We start from the raw sequence: 16,637 nt of genomic DNA on the forward strand, positions 1-16,637 counted from the left end.
ATCCTTATCAGTTCACTTAGGCACCTTCTCCTCTTCCTCCGCTCCGGTCTGTTGTGGTGTGCCTCAAGGATCAGTTTTAGGCCCTATTCTCTTCTCGTTGTATTTGCTCCCTCTAGGCACAATCTTTGAAAAATACAACATCGCCTTCCACTGTTATGCCGATGACATACAGATCTATTTTGAACTTGCTGACGACCTTGCTGTGTCCCTGCACTACTTTCAAGAATGCATGCGGGAGGTCAAAGAATGGTTCCTGAGTAATTCCCTCGTTTTAAACGATAAGAAGACTGAGATTGTGGTGTTCAACAGTAAAATCCCTCGTGCCCAACTCTGTGCTGCCCTGGGTTCCTTTGCTAGCTCTTCCTGTGACTATGTCAGTAACTTGGGTGCACTGCTGGATAGCTCGCTCAAACTCGATAAGCAAGTGTCTGCTGTAGTGAGATCTAGCTTCCACCAACTGCGCCTTATCTCTAAGGCTAGGCATTATGTTCCACACGAGGACCTGGAGAAGCTTATTCACGCTTTTGTGACCTCCAGGTTGGATTATTGTAACTCCTTGTACTACGGTCTTCCCTCTTCTCTTCTTCTTAAACTGCAAACAGTCCAAAATGCAGCAGCCCGCCTCTTGACTGGTACCAGGACATTTTGCCATATTACTCCTGTCCTAGCTAGCTTGCATTGGCTGCCCATAAAGCACCGTATTCAATTTAAAATATTACTCCTTACATTCAAAACTATTAATAAATTAGCGCCAAGTTATCTTAGTGAACTTCTCAAACCACATACTCCTGCTAGAACACTCAGATCTGCCACTCAACTACTTCTGACCCAACCCAGATCTCGGCTGAAGTCCCGGGGTGACCGTGCGTTTGCTCTGGCTGCCCCGGTACTGTGGAATAACCTTCCTCTCGACCTCCGCGCATCTGATGCCATTGCACTGTTTAAATCACGACTAAAAACCCACTTATTCAATCTTGCCTTTCCCTCTAGTTAATATTTCTTTTATGATTTTATATCACGCACTTTTATGCTCATTTAAATTCTTGTTTGCTCTGTACCTGTTGCTTTCCTGTGTATCAGTGACAGCTACCTGCTTGCATACTTAGTACTTGCTTTGGTCCTATTTCTATTATCCTCCTTCTATTCTCTATGTTACTTGTTAAGCACTTTGGCATACCCTTGGTTTTTAAGTGTGCTTTATAAATAAAGTTTATTATTATTATTATTATTATTATTATTATTAAACAACAGAAACCAGTCCACCTTCTTCTCTGCTCTATAATCCAGTTCTGGTGCTGTTGCAATGACACACAGGGATAAGCGTGCTCTCTCATTGTGATGGAGCTAACCAAGGTTGCATTGTTGCTTACATTAGCTGGTAGCTCCAGTTTCACTTTCTCAGCAGGCCTGACTGAAGCATCAACGCTTGGATCAACAGGCACAGAGGAGACGTCAATTTGTAAGCATAGGACAAAAGAAAGGAATCAAAGTATGCACTAATGTCTCACTATAGAACTGCACTATCTCCAAACGCTGGTTCTGATCATCTGGACGTTTTCAGTGGGAGAAACATTTCGTCATCATCAGCTGACGTCTTCAGTCTCAGCAGGTTTCAATCTTACAAACAGGACATGTGCATAATGACTGAAACCAGCCCACTGAGGGAACAATGGGCTGTGAGGTCAGTTCCTTCATCATTATTATGCAAATTCTCATGACTATTGATCACCAACAACCACTGATCAGTAACCATGAGTCCCATTCACAGAGAGTTGGGGAATGGCTGCAATCACAGCATGTAAGATGGTGACAGATGTACCCTTAGGCCCCTCCTCGATTCAGAGATGGTCTTTACCTTTTCACGTGAATGGCCTCCTTGACTCCGCCCTCAAACCAGCGCTCCTCCTGACCTCACAGCCGGTTGTTGAATGGTACTCATGGTCATTGATCAGTGGTCAAGAAATGTTTCTCTTGCTGAAAACATCCAGATGAACAGAATGAACTTTTGGGATTGACTTACCTGGATGATTGAGCATGCATCAAGACATAACTGCATTATGTGTGGCAGTGGCTTGGAGTCCAGAAAGCATTATATGCCAGCTCAAATATTACAGTCAGCATTCATACTAAATCCCATGCCAGGTGAGCATGTCTACACCTGAACAACAGATACCCCGTGCCAGGTGATCATACTGATGCCAGCGGGCTTCCTTAATCACTGGGCACCATCTTACCCACAATCCACTTGGCCTGGCTGCGCCCAATCTGCACTGGCTGCTCCCTTTATACTGGAGTGCAGCCAACAGAGCAGACCACAGCCACACAGTCTGCTGCTACATGTTCTAGAGTTACCTCGGCTTTTATCACTAAAGCTCACAAAAGGATCGGTTCGTTTCCTGCCACTACATCTGATCTGTTACAGTGAAACAGCTTCTATAATACATCTATGTATCTGTACGATCATAAGGACACATTTACTGTATATCACTGCCATCTGCTGACTAAACACATGAACTGCAGCATCACGTAACCACAGCCAGGTTTCTCCTACAGGATCATATATATTATTACCCCTTTGTCTGTGTTCAGAGTATGAAACGCTGTCATGCTGATAACCAGAGTGTCACAAACAGGAGAAGAACTTCAGTTCTTACGACTGATTAAACACAGAGCATCTAAGACCTTGTCTTCCAGTAACACCAGCATACTTCCTTCAACGTGCACATTAAGCACATGTGCAATATTTATGCTGAAAAGCGAGTCCGTTCATTACTCGACTGGGTTACTGTAAATCATTATTATCAGGCTGCTCTTTGTGTTGTTATATCACTGCTGCATCATTAGTGACTGATGGAGTTTTAATGTTGTGGGGCAGGGGTGTCCAACCAGCTATGAGCCAGTCCTGCAGGTTTTAGATCTCACCCTGGGTCAGCACACCTGAATCACATGATTAGTTCATCACCAGGCCTCTGGAGAACTTCAGGACATGTTGAGGAGGTCATTTAGATCAGCTGTGTTGGATCAGGGACACATCTAAAACCTGCAGGACACCGGCCCTCCAGGCCTGGGGTTGGACACCCCTGCTGTAGGGTCTTCACCCTATGAAGTGCTGTAAGTCAGCTGTTATAGTGAGCTGTTGGTATACACAGTCAACTGAAGTGAATGAAACCGGTCATTCTGTTTCATGTTATTGTGTGAATGAATCTTTATTCTTTCTTCTACCTTATTATTCTAGCTGCTCCGACCTTTGCTGGTTAACTCCTCCCTCAGTTTTCATCCGATTTTCACCATTCAAACTTTAAACTGTTCTGCTCCTTCTGCTGATGCCTACTATATCTTTTGGTGCTCATAACTTTTATACTTTTTGAGATACTAAGCTTTTTATGCCATTTTTGGCCCATTTTGCTGACAGGGACCACATTACCAGTTTTGCTTGCTGGGCTGAGCCGTGTTTTAGCTCAGTGAGATGAGGGCCGGTTCGAATCCCGCTTATGGCAACATTTCCAGAGTGTAAACAGTTCAACTGTTTTCACTCTTTTCAACACAATTTTCAGCTTTTTCACCTCTTTTTAGCACAATTGAGTTTCTTCTGCACAGTGCACATTTTTCTCTCATCATATCTTTGTTTGAGATCAGAACTGGTTTGGCTCAGTGGGATGAGCAGCCGCCGTGAGATTCGGTGGCAAAAGGTTCGAATCCTACATGTGACAATTGCTGGACATCTTCCCTGCTTGCGTGTGTTGCCAGGGCAACTTGTCAACCGAATTTAATACATGTAATCTGCTTCCTTAACGCTGCTTAGTGTACCCTTTCGAATACAACAGTTTTCAGCCAAGAGTTGAGTGTTTTCAGCAGGCAGTTCTCCTTCAGATTCCACTGCACGGCATTCACACGGCATTTTCGCAGGAAATGCAACTTTTTCTAGTTTTATTTCATTTTTAGGGCTACTACAGTGTGAAGCTGTGCTGGGTGAACTGGTCAGAGCCATTATAGGCCTGGGATCGTTGGCCAATGTCAGGAAGCAACTTCAATGATCAAATATACATTGAGCAGCTGGCCAGATGGGCATTGTTCCTGACGTTCCCCCATCCTAAGTACAAAAGCAAACATGTTTTCAGAAAAGAACACGTTAAAGAGTTAAAGTGTGAGCTGTGGGCGTGTTTGGGACTCTGCAGCCGAGCTCTTAGACAGACAGAGCAGCTGAGTGTGTTTGGACATGGCAAACCACAGTGAAGCATCTCTTTAACCCAAGGGTGTGCTCTCAGGCGGTTAGAGGGTCTTGTATGTGATTGTAGTGTTCGTGAGAAAGTTCGTCAGCCTACTGATAGCAGCGCATCGATTCACTCAGTAAAGGAACACGTCTGTGTCCTGAGTGTGCAGAACCCCACCCAGCAGGAAAGCACCAAACGAAGCTGACCGCCCCGACATGCTGTGGTAGACGTCGATCCAGAGCCCCCGTGTGCAGCACAGTGTGGACAGAGGGGAACTCTGTGCTGGGGCAATAATGAGGACTGAAGCTGGGCCAGCCTGAGGTCAGATCAAAGCCTGTGAGCTGAGAGGACATGGCGTTTGAATCTCTCTGATCTTATTTTATCAGCCTTTCCTCTGCTGTGTGAAGCTGTCGACTCCAGAGACAATTATTAGATCAAACTTCAGTGTCGACAGCTCACATCAACTCTGAAATGACTTCTACAAGCACAGGCGCCTCACTTCCTGTGAAAGCTCTGTGTGTGCTGACAGCAGTACAGAGAATGTAACATCTATACAGGCTCATGTAAGTGAACACACACTGATCTGAACACTATAATTATTACAATCAGTACTGTCAGCTGCACACTCCTGCCCTGCATGCTCACATGCTCCCTGCTCTCCTCTATCTTTGCCTGACAGCAGTGAAGCGCACCGTAGGCGCCTGGGCTCATGTACATCTTATTCTTTATGATGTTTGATTCGACAGAGGTGTTCGGTCAGGTGGCCTTCTTCATCTATGTGACCTGGGAGTGCCGGGTCCACTGGCTGTGGCCCCCTGTGGCTACATGAGGTGTGGAAACTCAGCAGAATTTGGTTCTTGTCCTTAAAATGTGAAGCTTTCATAAAGACAAAGGTTTGCTGTTGTTAAAGCTCATTAATGTTAATCCTGAAACCTGATTATGTGCTTATGCGTTGACCATGGGACAGTCTGTGCCTCAGATGCCCTCTAGTGGGAAAAAGGAACTACAAGCAGATTAACTCTGACTCTTTTGAATGTATTAGAGGACTTATACATCATTTATTACTGGGCTGGAAACTACACAAACACAGGGTAGGTGCATTAGGCTCTCATTACAAGTCAATACATCCATACAGCTACTCTGTGGCTGCAAAACACACAGATCACAGCCGCTATCCAGTATAGGAACAGCAGGAATATGACAGGCACACAACAGGAAGACATGCTGCATGTATGCAGGTCACAGAAACGTAGAACAAGGCTCCAAAGATCACACATTAGAGAAGAACAAAGCTGTCCAATCACTGTTGTTCTTTAGCGTCCACATGAACCTGCTGCTGCATGTCCTCAGTGCTGTAACCTCAATACAGAAGGTTTATACACAAAGCACTGGGCTGATCAGCATCCACCACAGCTAGTTACGTCATATGAGACATAATAATCAATCGTGATCATTGACACACTGTTAGCTGCCAGCCTGAGGCAGTGCGTGCTCTGTTAACACTGTTAGGACACAGACACTGGTCAGCACCGCTGATGACTCCTCACACAGCTGGGACAGGCTTACCAAAGCTCTATAACACACAGCTAAGTTTCTTCTGAGTGGACGAACATGACAAAGTGCTGTTTGATAGCTGCTGTTGGCGAACACCACACAAACTCCTCTAAATCGGCTTTCCGATGTGATGCAGTTCCGGCGCTCACGGCCATACCTGCCTCGCTGTGCGCACAGGCTGCAGACCCGGGGCCTAAGTTGAAGCCCTTTAAATGTCCTCGTTCGGTCGTCCTCTGCAATGACACCTCCTCTCCCACATCACACAAAGGCCTCTGCAGATGCACACAGCCAGGCTGGGACGCTCAGCTCCGCAGACTATCTTTATTTGCAATTTGCGCAGAGCAGCAGAAATCCCACAAAACCGCAGCATCATCCAGAAAATGCGCAGAGAGAAGCGCGGTGGGGGAGGGGGGGGGGGGTATCTGGCGCACCGAGTGGCCGGTAAACGATGCAAATTACGTGTAAACTGCGCTCCGAGCCCCTGGGACGTGGCTCAGGCTGCAGCATTTTTCACATCATCGGTTCTCCTCGGGATCCAGTGCGGCCGGAACCAGGACACCACCCGATGCGTCAGCGCTATGGGAGCCACGACTATGCCCATCATAGAGCCTCCATCACGGTGGAAAGTACAAACGGTCCGCTTACCTGCGATTGTCAGCCGCTCCACTTTCCGCTTCACCACCGGGCACCGTCAGCTCGGCATCAGAAAACTATCCACCTCCTCCTCTGTGCTCTTTCTCGTTAATGCAGTGCAGGGCTCTCCTCCGGCTCGCTCCCTCTCCGTTGTGGTCTCCGCACCTCCTCCCTCCTTGTCTGCGCTCTCTCGGGTCTGCTAGCGAGCATCCGGGTGTGCAGATGTGTGCACATGGAGCTGATGGGCAGGTGGTGGAGCTGGAGGACAAAGAAAAGAGGGAGAATTCAAAGTGCAAAAGATGAGAGAGGTTTGATTTTTGTGACAGGGTTCAAGCAAAAACTAGGCGCGTGCATGTGCTGGCTTTATTCTACTTTGACAGTTTGTAGGGCAGTCAAAGGAAAACATTTACATTTTAGAAGCTTTTGCTATAATGGACATACAGAATGATAAGAAACGTCAGATACAACCCCCATACATCTCTACACACCGCAGCAGCAAGCAGCACGGCTTGAAGTAACGCTGTATGGCAGTGCTGTCATTTTGGCCTTCAAATCAATCTGCTGAGCTTGAAGGAGAGGTCAAAGGTCAAATGGGATACAGTAGACCTGTAAGAATCAGCAGCTCTTTAGTGGGCTGGACGCAGATGTGTGAGGCTCTCTGATGTAACTGTGAAGCTGAACACCTTCATCTTCTGTCAGTGCGGCAGCAGCCCGGGTGGCTAACACACTGTCGTCTATGTTAGCTAACTAGTGACAGCATCCATAACTGAGTGACTCACACTGAAGCTGAGAATAGGTGTGAGGGCGTGGCTTTAGTGAGTCCATGTTAAGACAACATTAACACAGGTAATCTGGGCAGCATTGCTCACATGAGAGCACAGGTGTAGACCACTAAGTGCCTGGAAATATTTGTTTTTGTATGTCAATCATTGTGGAACTAAACTCGTGAGTCCGTGAGCATTTTATTCAGTGCCAGAGAAAGTGAGAAGCACTGAACCTTGAGGTGGACACTGATCCTCGCAGCTGCAGGAATACCAGCCCATAAAACGCAGCATCTTAATATCCATGCAATACGTGATGGTGCTGTCAGGGAGCTGTTACAAGGACCAAACCAATGACACTGAACCAGCTGACCTCCACAGAGCCCCCGTACATCACATTCATTTATTTCAGCCTCTACACATGACTCACGGTTCAGCACTGCAACTCTTTAGGAAGTCTGACACGTTGTGTTGTATTTGTAGACGCTAAAAAAGTAAGTGGATACACAGTTTTATGGGCTCTGCATAGAACTGCAGTGCATTCTGGGTGTTCAACCAAAACCAGGACCGATGCCAACAGCAAACAAAGAGGGAAATATACCAGTGAAGTCTGACACACAGTGTGACGCTAACGATGAGGAACGTTCTTAGAAGAAATTCAGAGTGATGGGAACAGAAGGTGCCTCGATTTATAGGAAACACCATACTGTGCTATACTCGTGACCCGTCACCTGCAAACAAGGGCACAGTTATAAACCAGTTCCAGCTCTCATGGAGACGTGGTGGAGCCAGTCAGGCACCACTGGTTCTGTAATACATGCAGAGCATCTCCTCACCCTGGACTCAAAGTCAGCGTCACTGTCCTGTGTACAGTCATACACAGAATCTGAAGCCCTCAGTGGACACTAAAACAATATAAAGACTCACTCTTTTTACAGTTTATTTTACACAATAGTTCATATTCTGCTGTGATCAGTTTACTTGTTTATATTTTTACATCCCATTGCACATATTTAATAGTATTTAATACTGCAATGTAGTAGTTTCGACATTTATTACAGCAGTGTTTGTGTTTGCATACATCCTTCACATTACTGCCACCTTCTGGCTGTAGTCAGCAAAATCCTGCTCCTCACATACAAGGTCTTAAATAATCAGGCCCCATCTTATCTTAATGACCTTGTAGTACCATATCACCCTATTAGAGCACTTCGCTCTCGCTCTGCAGGCCTACTTGTTGTTCCTAGAGTATTTAAAAGTAGAATGGGAGGCAGAGCCTTCAGTTTTCAGGCCCCTCTTCTGTGGAACCAGCTTCCAGTTTGGATTCGGGAGACAGACACTATCTCTACTTTCAAGATTAGGCTTCAAACTTTCCTTTTTGCTAAAGCATATAGTTAGGGCTGGACCAGGTGACCCTGAATCCTCCCTTAGTTATGCTGCAATAGACGTAGGCTGCCGGGGATTCCCATGATGCACTGGGTGTTTCTTCTTCACTCACTATGTATTAACAGACCTCTCTGCATTGAATCATATCTGTTATTAACCTCTGTCTCTCTTCCACAGCATGTCTTTATCCTGTCTTCCTTCTCTCACCCCAACCAATCACAGCAGATGGCCCCGCCTCCTCCCTGAGCCTGGTTCTGCTGGAGGTTTCTTCCTGTTAAAAGGGAGTTTTTCCTTCCCACTGTCGCCAAAGTGCTTGCTCATCTTATTGTAGGGTCATTACCTTACAGCAGGGGTGCCCAATCCCGGTCCTCGAGAGCTACCGTCCTGCAGCTTTTAGATGCATCCTTGTTCCCACACACCCGAATCAAATGAATGGCTTGTTATCAGGCCTTTGCCAAACACGATGGCATGCTGAAGAGGTAATCAAACCATTTGATTCAGCTGTGTTGGAGTAGGGATGCATCTAAAAGCTGCAGGATAGTAGCTCTCGAGGACTGGGATTGGGCAGCCCTGCCTTACAGTATAAGGTGCAGTGAGGTGACTGTGGTGATTTGGTGCTACATAAATACAAAGCGACCTGAGAGCTGACAAAGCTCCGTCACTGCTGGTTTTCAGTCAGATCTGGGGGGCAGCTGGTCCATGGACAGCTTACACAGTGGGGTATGTGTGAGTATGTGTGAGCCGAACCTTCACCCCTGCTGAGCATCCATGCAGGCAGGGGCGGGACTTTGTTTCGATGGGCACACCAGGCAGCCAATCACATGCAAAGACAGACTGGGATCATACCATTATGTGAAAGAAGAAAGGGGGGCAGACGTTCTGAAGACGGGGAGTGTAGTGGTCCAGGTCCACAGAGAGACGGGGAGTGTAGTGGTCCAGGTCCACAGAGAGACGGGGAGCTGGGTAAAGTCATTTTCCACTGTGGAGGACAAACACTTTCAAACTTGTCCATCACAGCAACACAAACTGCCTCCTTTAAAAAGACTCGATGTGCAGTTCAGTATTGACAGTGACATCACATGAAGTGCATATAAAGTGTGTCTGAATGGCAGAGATGCAGACATGTGTGCATGTGGCACAGAGCCATGGCTCAGTGTCTGAGTCAGCTTGAAGCCGTTTATGATTCCGAACCACAAACAAGCTCAAACTTTGGACTTTGAAGCCTCTGTTCTTCACTCTGCACTGCAGAAATGTCAGGTTTTTACAACTACAGGTAACAAAAGAAAACAAAAAGCTAATAAAACTGGACAGTAAGGACAATGAGCCACACATCAGCTGACAGACCAGAGAAACCAGTTTGTGACAGCTTGTCAGTCTGGTGGACAGGCTCTCCTCCACACTGTTCTCATTCATAAAGTGCTTACAGAGCTGAGCATTGGAGAGTGGACAGTACGTCCTCGGCTCATCATAAACTCATTGTGGCAGAACAAAAGTTGATAGGTTTGTAGCTTGAACCTATTCGCTGGAACGTTGAGGACAATATAATTACACAGCAAGCAAGACACGAGTAGGCAAAGTTCTTCATGTTTCTCGTGCACGGGAGAGACCGGACAGACGCCGTTCCTTCGCTTGACCCCAGTTGCTCTCGTCCGTTCCCCCGTAACACTGCTCTTTTATTGTGGTTACGTGAATATGCATAGGGTCATTAACATACGACGTCTACATACACACAAAGAGTACCGTGTGTGTGTGTGTGTGTGTCTGTGTGTGTGTGTGTGTGTGTGTGAGTGTGTGTGTGTGAGTGTGTGTGTGTGTGTGTGTCTGTGTGTGTGTCTGTGTGTCTGTGTGTGTGTGTCTGTGTGTGTCTGTGTGTGTGTGTGTGTCTGTGTGTGTGTGTCTGTGTGTGTGTGTGTGTGTGTGTGTGAGGTCCAGATGTGACCCTGTGAAGACTCCCCAAAGCTGGTGCCAGGAGTCTAGCGGTCCATCTGAACAAAAGGCTCTTATACTTAAACAGATATACGTGTGTTTGCTAAACCATATATCAGCAAGAGAAGATACGACCTCTCCTAGGAGGTGTGTGATCTATGCCAGAACACTCTGTAGAGGAGTGAACGCACTCTCCTCTTCATGCTACACAGAGTTGTTACAGACCTCCTAGGATGAGACATTCTTTCAATCTACAAATGATTATACACCTCTAAGCACATATGAGTAAATATTTCTAAGCATAAATGACAATCAACAATACAAAACCTAACAAAAGTGACTCTTATTGCTCCTGTCAACATGAACCAATGTAAAAATATTGGCCACAGCCACCCAGCCTGCTGACGTCTCGTTCTGCACTGACAGAAGATGAACGTGTTTTTAAAACGGATTTGTTGAAGCCAGCTTCACAGTTACATCAGAGGGCGGGGCTCCACTACGCACACCAGCCTTCATACGCTTTCATGTCACAGGTCATGAAGGGAGCTGCTGTAACAAACCTGGCTGATGGAGGCCAGCCTCCCAGGCTGCTCCGCTCGGTTTCTGTCAGAGATCAGCAGGGTGGACGATTCTGAGCACTTAGAGCTGGGAGAGGCACCACTCCCACTTCACCTCCATCTGAACTGAACATCCCATGGTGGGCCATGCTCATGAGATCTGAGCTTAGGAGTATTTAATCAGAGAGCCAGCCCAGGCCCTGGATCCTGACGATCCACAGGCTGTATTTAATATTTACAACTTCAAATGAAATCAGAGACGTTTCCAAACTGGAGAAACAAAGAATTTAAACTGGATGTCATTTTAATGACAGTGTTGAAAGTAATGATTGGACTGGTGGTGAGGTGTGCGTGTTCCAGTAGGACAGGGGTGGGCACTCTCAGTCCACGAGGGCCGGTGTCCTGCAGGTTTTAGATCTCACCTTGGGTCAACACACCTGAATCACATGATTAGTTCATTACCAGGCCTCTGGGCAACTGCAGGACATGTTGGCTGTGTCCCAATTCAGAGACCGCACGCTTGAAGCACACATTTTAAGTGCGGTTACGTCACCGCCACGCGACGACGGCTGTCCCAATTCGAAGTGTACTTCAAATACGCCTCGGTTTCCCCAAATATCAAGCGTGGTCCGGTGCACGCTTCGTGGTCCCATATATCCCACAATTCATAGTGCGGCGGTGGGTGTGGATAATTTTGCGGCAAAATACGGCAGAAGGGAGCGGCCGAAGAGTGAACTGTCAGAAAGAAGTACTGAATATGACGTTGTTACGAGTTCAAAAATTGGGGATGGAGACAAGAGGAAAAACCACAATACCGGTAACAACACTGGTCCGGCCGGGTTGAGTCAAACCATGATTTTAATAGTCACACCTCTGTCAGTGCGCCCCAGGGCAGCTGTGGCTACAATGTAGCTGCCATCACCAGTGTGTGAATGTGTGTGTGGATGGGTGGATGACTGAATGTAGTGTAAAGCGCTTTGGGGTCCTATGGACTAGAAAAGCGCTATACAAATGCAGGCCATTTACCATTTAATAGTCACACGTGTGGGAGATGGACACCGTACGCAGACAGCATCAGATCTCAAAATGGTGGAGCATTGATCAAACTCTCTCTGGTGCCTCCACCTTATCATAAAAGCCTAAACATTCACATGCTTTCTCTCACACGGCGCCTAAGCTACGACCTTGGCTCCCCGTTTATCTGCTCCTGCTGAGATGGGGCAGAAAACTCCAGCATGCTCTGTTCTCTTCTAATCAGACAAATAAGGCGATGACTTTCTGCAGCAGTATTATGCATCATAAAACAATATCATTCATCCACAATAAATCAGCAGTCTAATGTAATGCAAATCAGTTTAATTAATGCAATAGTTATCAGCTTCTTCTAATTCAGGAGCATAATGCAAACTAAAACTACATAATAATTCACAATCTTTAGTTAGGGGCATAACATGGCATAAAATAATATTATAATTTAACAACGTCACTTATTTATGTGCGAATGTTTAATAATGAAGAACATTAAACATTACTGTTGGTCACATGTCAGCAAAGTCATGTGACATTAGTGACGTTTGTACTAACTTGGTTTTAAAGCCTTTACTTTTAAATATACGCCGTTCAATAGTCGACCTTAATCTGACAGAGAATGTGATGATTTATGGATAATTAAAGTCAGTCATATATCCACAAACACAACAAGCTGAAAGTCAGTGATGCTGCTCGGTTTGCAGTCCTGAATATCACGACACAAGCAGGATTCACTGCACTGTTAATGTGAGCTGTGTTATATTGCTGCCTCTGTTCGGTGGTGTCGAGCCAAACGGACTTTAACGTGTGTTTGAACGAGCTGACGGTTCACTCGTTAAGCTGAAAGAAAGATGCTTTAATCACAGCAGTCACACATGTGTCCACTGCACCATACTCAACTAATCAAAGTGATGTCATGATAAAAATGAATGAACAACAAGACATTTTTCTCCTTCATTTCTGTCAAACAAAGCTGAATATAACATTTCTCACGGTTAGTATTAAGGTTGCTAGGCAACCTGAACAGCGCGACGGAGGCTAGACCGTCCCATTTCACAAGCCTCTCACTTCCGCACTTCTCGTACTTCCTAGTACGCACCGTACGTAGTGCGCGTACTTCAAGCGTGCAGACCCTGAATTGGGACACAGCCGTTGAGGAGCTACTGTAGCCATTTAAATCAGCTGTGTTGGTTGGAGGACACAAAGCCTGCAGGGACACCGGCCCTCGTGGACTGAGTAGGATGTCATGTTCTCAGATTGCCACACTGAGCCTTCCACAGACAGTGCAGAGAAGGAAACAAAGCATTATGAACCATGTTCAGGAACGGTCTGTGGCCTTAGAAACAGCACGGCTAATTCTCACAATAATACAAAGATACAAAAGTGCAGCATTGAAAGAGAAGACAAAGGAGACATGGTTTACTCTCCCATCTTTAATGTCCAGCCTCGCCTGTCTGCGTAGCTACAACTACACTCATTAACACCAGCACACGTCACCGCATCTGCAGTTGTCATGTTTATTGCACAACAAGACACAAGCACACACCACCACTGTACACCACTAGAAGAAACAGTTCTTGGTGTTTACACATGAAGCGGGTTCCTACTGGGACAACTTGCAGTGTGGCGCTCGGCTCCAGCCGGCCCTCTCTCTGGTGTGAAGCCTGAAGTGGGTGTTAAGATGAGCTGACTGGTTGAAGCATTTCCCGCAGACGTGGCAGCGGAAAGGCTTCTCTCCGGTGTGGATGCGGTGGTGCCTCTTCAACATGCTCACGGTGGTGAAGCTCTTCCGGCACACCGCACAGCTGTATGGCTTCTCTTTGGTGTGCCAGCGCATGTGGACCTCCAGCTGGCAGGCAAAGTTGAAGCCCTTCCCGCACTCATTGCAGCTGTGCCACCTCTGGATGCTCTGGCTCGGATGATGGGGCCGCGATGACGACGCCTTCAGAGACTTTACATTTTTAATCTGCAGTATGTGAGCACTTTGCTTTCCGTTTGAGCGCAGCAGCCCCTTCACCTGCTGCTCATTTCTCACAGTCCTGTGTGTCTTTGCAGCGGTGGCACGAGAATCACTCTGAGCTGCGTTAGCGGCCGCTGGCAGGCTGTTACAGCACTGCTGCTTCCTGCTGTCCTCCCCGTCCGTCTCCGTCTTCACCTCTGGGGATGTAAGCGGAGGCAGCGAGGCGGTTTGGGCAGGTGGAGCATTTAACCTCAGCGGCTCAACGCTCCTGCAGTTTCCTTCCTCAGAGTTGCTTACCTGGTGCGAGCAGTGACTTTGAGCGTTTCTTTGTTCATCTTTGACGTGTGACCCTGCACTCCTTCCACACTCAGACGCACAGAGCTGACCGTCTTCCTGGGCCTGAGAGTGGGGTTCTGAAAGGTGACAGACATCACAGTCATGCTGGGTGGATTTATGCACGGTCAGTGAACACTACGATTCACAGTGGTGCTGTAGTGGACGCACAAATCTGCACATGTGAAGATGGCTGAAGCTGGAAACACGTTGAACACTGACTGTAAGTAAAAGCACTTTAATGCTGTATTTGCCTCCTTCCTCATTTTCTTTAAACACGCGTCACGTTTCAGATCATCACACCAAATGTGTCACCTTCGGCATCACTGAGGAGCACCTGGAAACACTCATCTACCTGCTTCGCTCTGCTTCTCCTGTTCTTTGCATCACTACCCACGCTCGATACTCTTGCTCTAGTCCAATCATCTTCTCGCCCGCATTCTTTGAGCCAATCAGCCTCCGCTTTGCATGCTTTAAATCTGTGCTCTCTGCCATTCAGACAACCCTCCTCGTCAGCCTCATTCTTCATCTTCACTACCACTGCATCCTGTCCTACATCCTATCTGCCATGATCGTGATCAGAGTCTAATCATTCATTTCTCTATCTCAGTGAATCATGTTCAGTTCTTCCAAGTGATCTGCCCTTATTGAACTTTAATAAGTAAATATAAACACGGTCTTGTTTTAAAGGGGGGAAGCTATCCAAGCCGAGCTGGCTCTAATAAACTAATGGATGTGTGACCCTGAGTGTTTCACAGCCTCAAGTCATTTATCACAGCAAAGCACAGTACTGGGATTAATGCTGATGAATAATATAGCGTAGTGCAAAGACACACACTCTTACACTCTGAGGCGATGGATGCTGCTATAAACAGAAATTTCTTTCGACTGATATACAGTTGGGGTCAGTGTAAGGGTCAGTGTAAGGGTCAGTGTAAGGGTGTCTAACAGATACACCCTACACATGTTGACTGGACACACACAGATTGTGCAGTTAGAGTGTGTCTCCCTGGTGTCTGGAGGTCTATCTACAGAAACGTGTTTCACAGGGACAAACTGAACGTGGGTGTTTTGGTTTCCAGCACACAAACCTTTTGCGATCTGCAACAACCAGAGTAAAAATTGTGAACGCAGTATTATTAATTGACGTGAGTCGAGTTCACACAGACGTGACTATGGTCTCGTTACACACAACGTCCTCGGTTTGTTGAAATAATCCCGTCCACACACTGGTCGCTACTGTACCGACACTCATCTTTCACTAAAGTCAAACGTCACTGTTTCCACGTCAAGGTGGTTAGAAAGGAGGCGGAGTCAACTGGACCCGCTCTCCCTACCCAGTGCGCGCTCCCGACGCAGGGGAAACCAGTTCTGTCGGGGATACCTACCCTCCCTACGACACCGGCACTGGGCATCAGTTAAAATCTTAACAACCAGGTTAAACGACTAGTACGTCTGGTACTGACTAGCGAAAACAGCGACGGTTAGCGATCACGTGTCTGGCTGTTTGAAACTGGCTCCTCAGGAAACTCTCTGACGTCATGTTTGTAGTCATCAGCCTGGGTTTAGCTGATTTTTACAGGTTAAACTACCAACAGTGTTGTTTCCAAAGAGCAAACTGACTTCGTGTGTCTGTGCTAGCACACCTGTGGGTAGCAGCGGTAGCTCCCACATAGCTCTATGTGGGAGCTACCGCTGGGACACTTGCGCTGGTTTTTACCAGTGAGCGCCGTGAGCCGATGCTCTTCACCTGACTGCAGCAGTAGCCGCTGGACGGCCACATTCAGGAGCCGTTTGAGTCGCTCGTTCTCCTCCTTGGAGCGCAGGATTTCACTCTGGTACTCCACCACCGTGTCTTTTACGGCGCGAAAAATGTCTTCGGCCGCCGCCGTGAGCCTGTCGTTCAGAAACACGTTGAGGAGCTCCAGCTTGGTCATGTTTTCAACCGCTTTCTCTCAAGACTCGGTGTCCTTCTGTTTACATCCTCTCCGACGGAAGCTAAGATACACCGGCTTCTGCGAGCTGTGTGACGCCACCTGCTGCCTGGTGGCGTCACTTCCGCTTCGCCTTCTTCTTCTTCGACGTGTTTTTGGCGGTTGGCAAACAACAATGCGGTGCACTACCGCCACCAACTGGCTTGGAGGGTGGACCAGAATTCGCTCATACCAAATAATCAAAAATGAATGATCAAAAAAATACTACTATATCGTCATGTCTCTGCATACAAATTAGTCTTAGGAACTGAAATAAAGCCATAAAACTTTCACATCTGGAGTTCCTTTGCAAT

The 16,637-nt window shown here is 47.0% G+C and overlaps 2 protein-coding genes across 6 annotated transcripts in view; both read right to left on the minus strand.

Moving 5' to 3' along the window:
• The window catches only part of nfasca (neurofascin homolog (chicken) a), a 167,006-nt gene extending 160,410 nt beyond the window's left edge, over positions 1-6,596 (minus strand). For 3 of the 4 annotated variants that reach the window (XM_085455543.1, XM_085455542.1, XM_085455527.1), the window contains exon 1: positions 6,411-6,596. The gene's annotated coding sequence lies outside the window, so the exon portion shown is untranslated. Of the gene's footprint in view, positions 1-1,855; positions 1,975-6,410 lie in introns of all 4 variants that reach the window. The other variant, XM_085455528.1, reaches the window with a different exon arrangement.
• A 6,874-nt stretch (positions 6,597-13,470) lies between these two features.
• LOC146708722 (uncharacterized) lies at positions 13,471-16,440 on the minus strand. 2 transcript variants are annotated; one of them, XM_085455545.1, is made up of 2 exons: positions 16,101-16,440; positions 13,471-14,430 (listed from the first exon to the last, which is right to left on the minus strand). In XM_085455545.1, the coding sequence occupies exons 1-2, from the start codon at positions 16,285-16,287 to the stop codon at positions 13,661-13,663; spliced, it is 957 nt and encodes a 318-aa protein (XP_085311671.1). In that variant the 5' UTR covers positions 16,288-16,440; the 3' UTR covers positions 13,471-13,660. The 2 variants fall into 2 exon arrangements, with proteins under 2 accessions (XP_085311671.1, XP_085311670.1); XM_085455544.1 differs by having other exon boundaries at positions 16,071-16,440.
• Between the last annotated feature and the right edge of the window lie 197 nt (positions 16,441-16,637).

The sequence above is a fragment of the Copadichromis virginalis genome, linkage group LG5 (genome assembly GCF_057382275.1).
Source record: "Copadichromis virginalis isolate Kocher_CV1m ecotype Utaka linkage group LG5, C_Virginalis_male_GT1.1, whole genome shotgun sequence".
NCBI classification, from domain to species: Eukaryota; Metazoa; Chordata; class Actinopteri; order Cichliformes; family Cichlidae; genus Copadichromis; species Copadichromis virginalis.

Coding starts and splice junctions, on each gene's coding strand:
- LOC146708722 (XM_085455544.1), bottom strand. CDS start 16,287: ATGACCAAGCTGGAGCTCCTCAACGTGTTTCTGAACGACAGGCTCACG. Junction 14,431..16,070: donor TCGGCTCACGGCGCTCACTG/GTAAAAACCAGC, acceptor GTCACCTTTCAG/AACCCCACTCTCAGGCCCAG.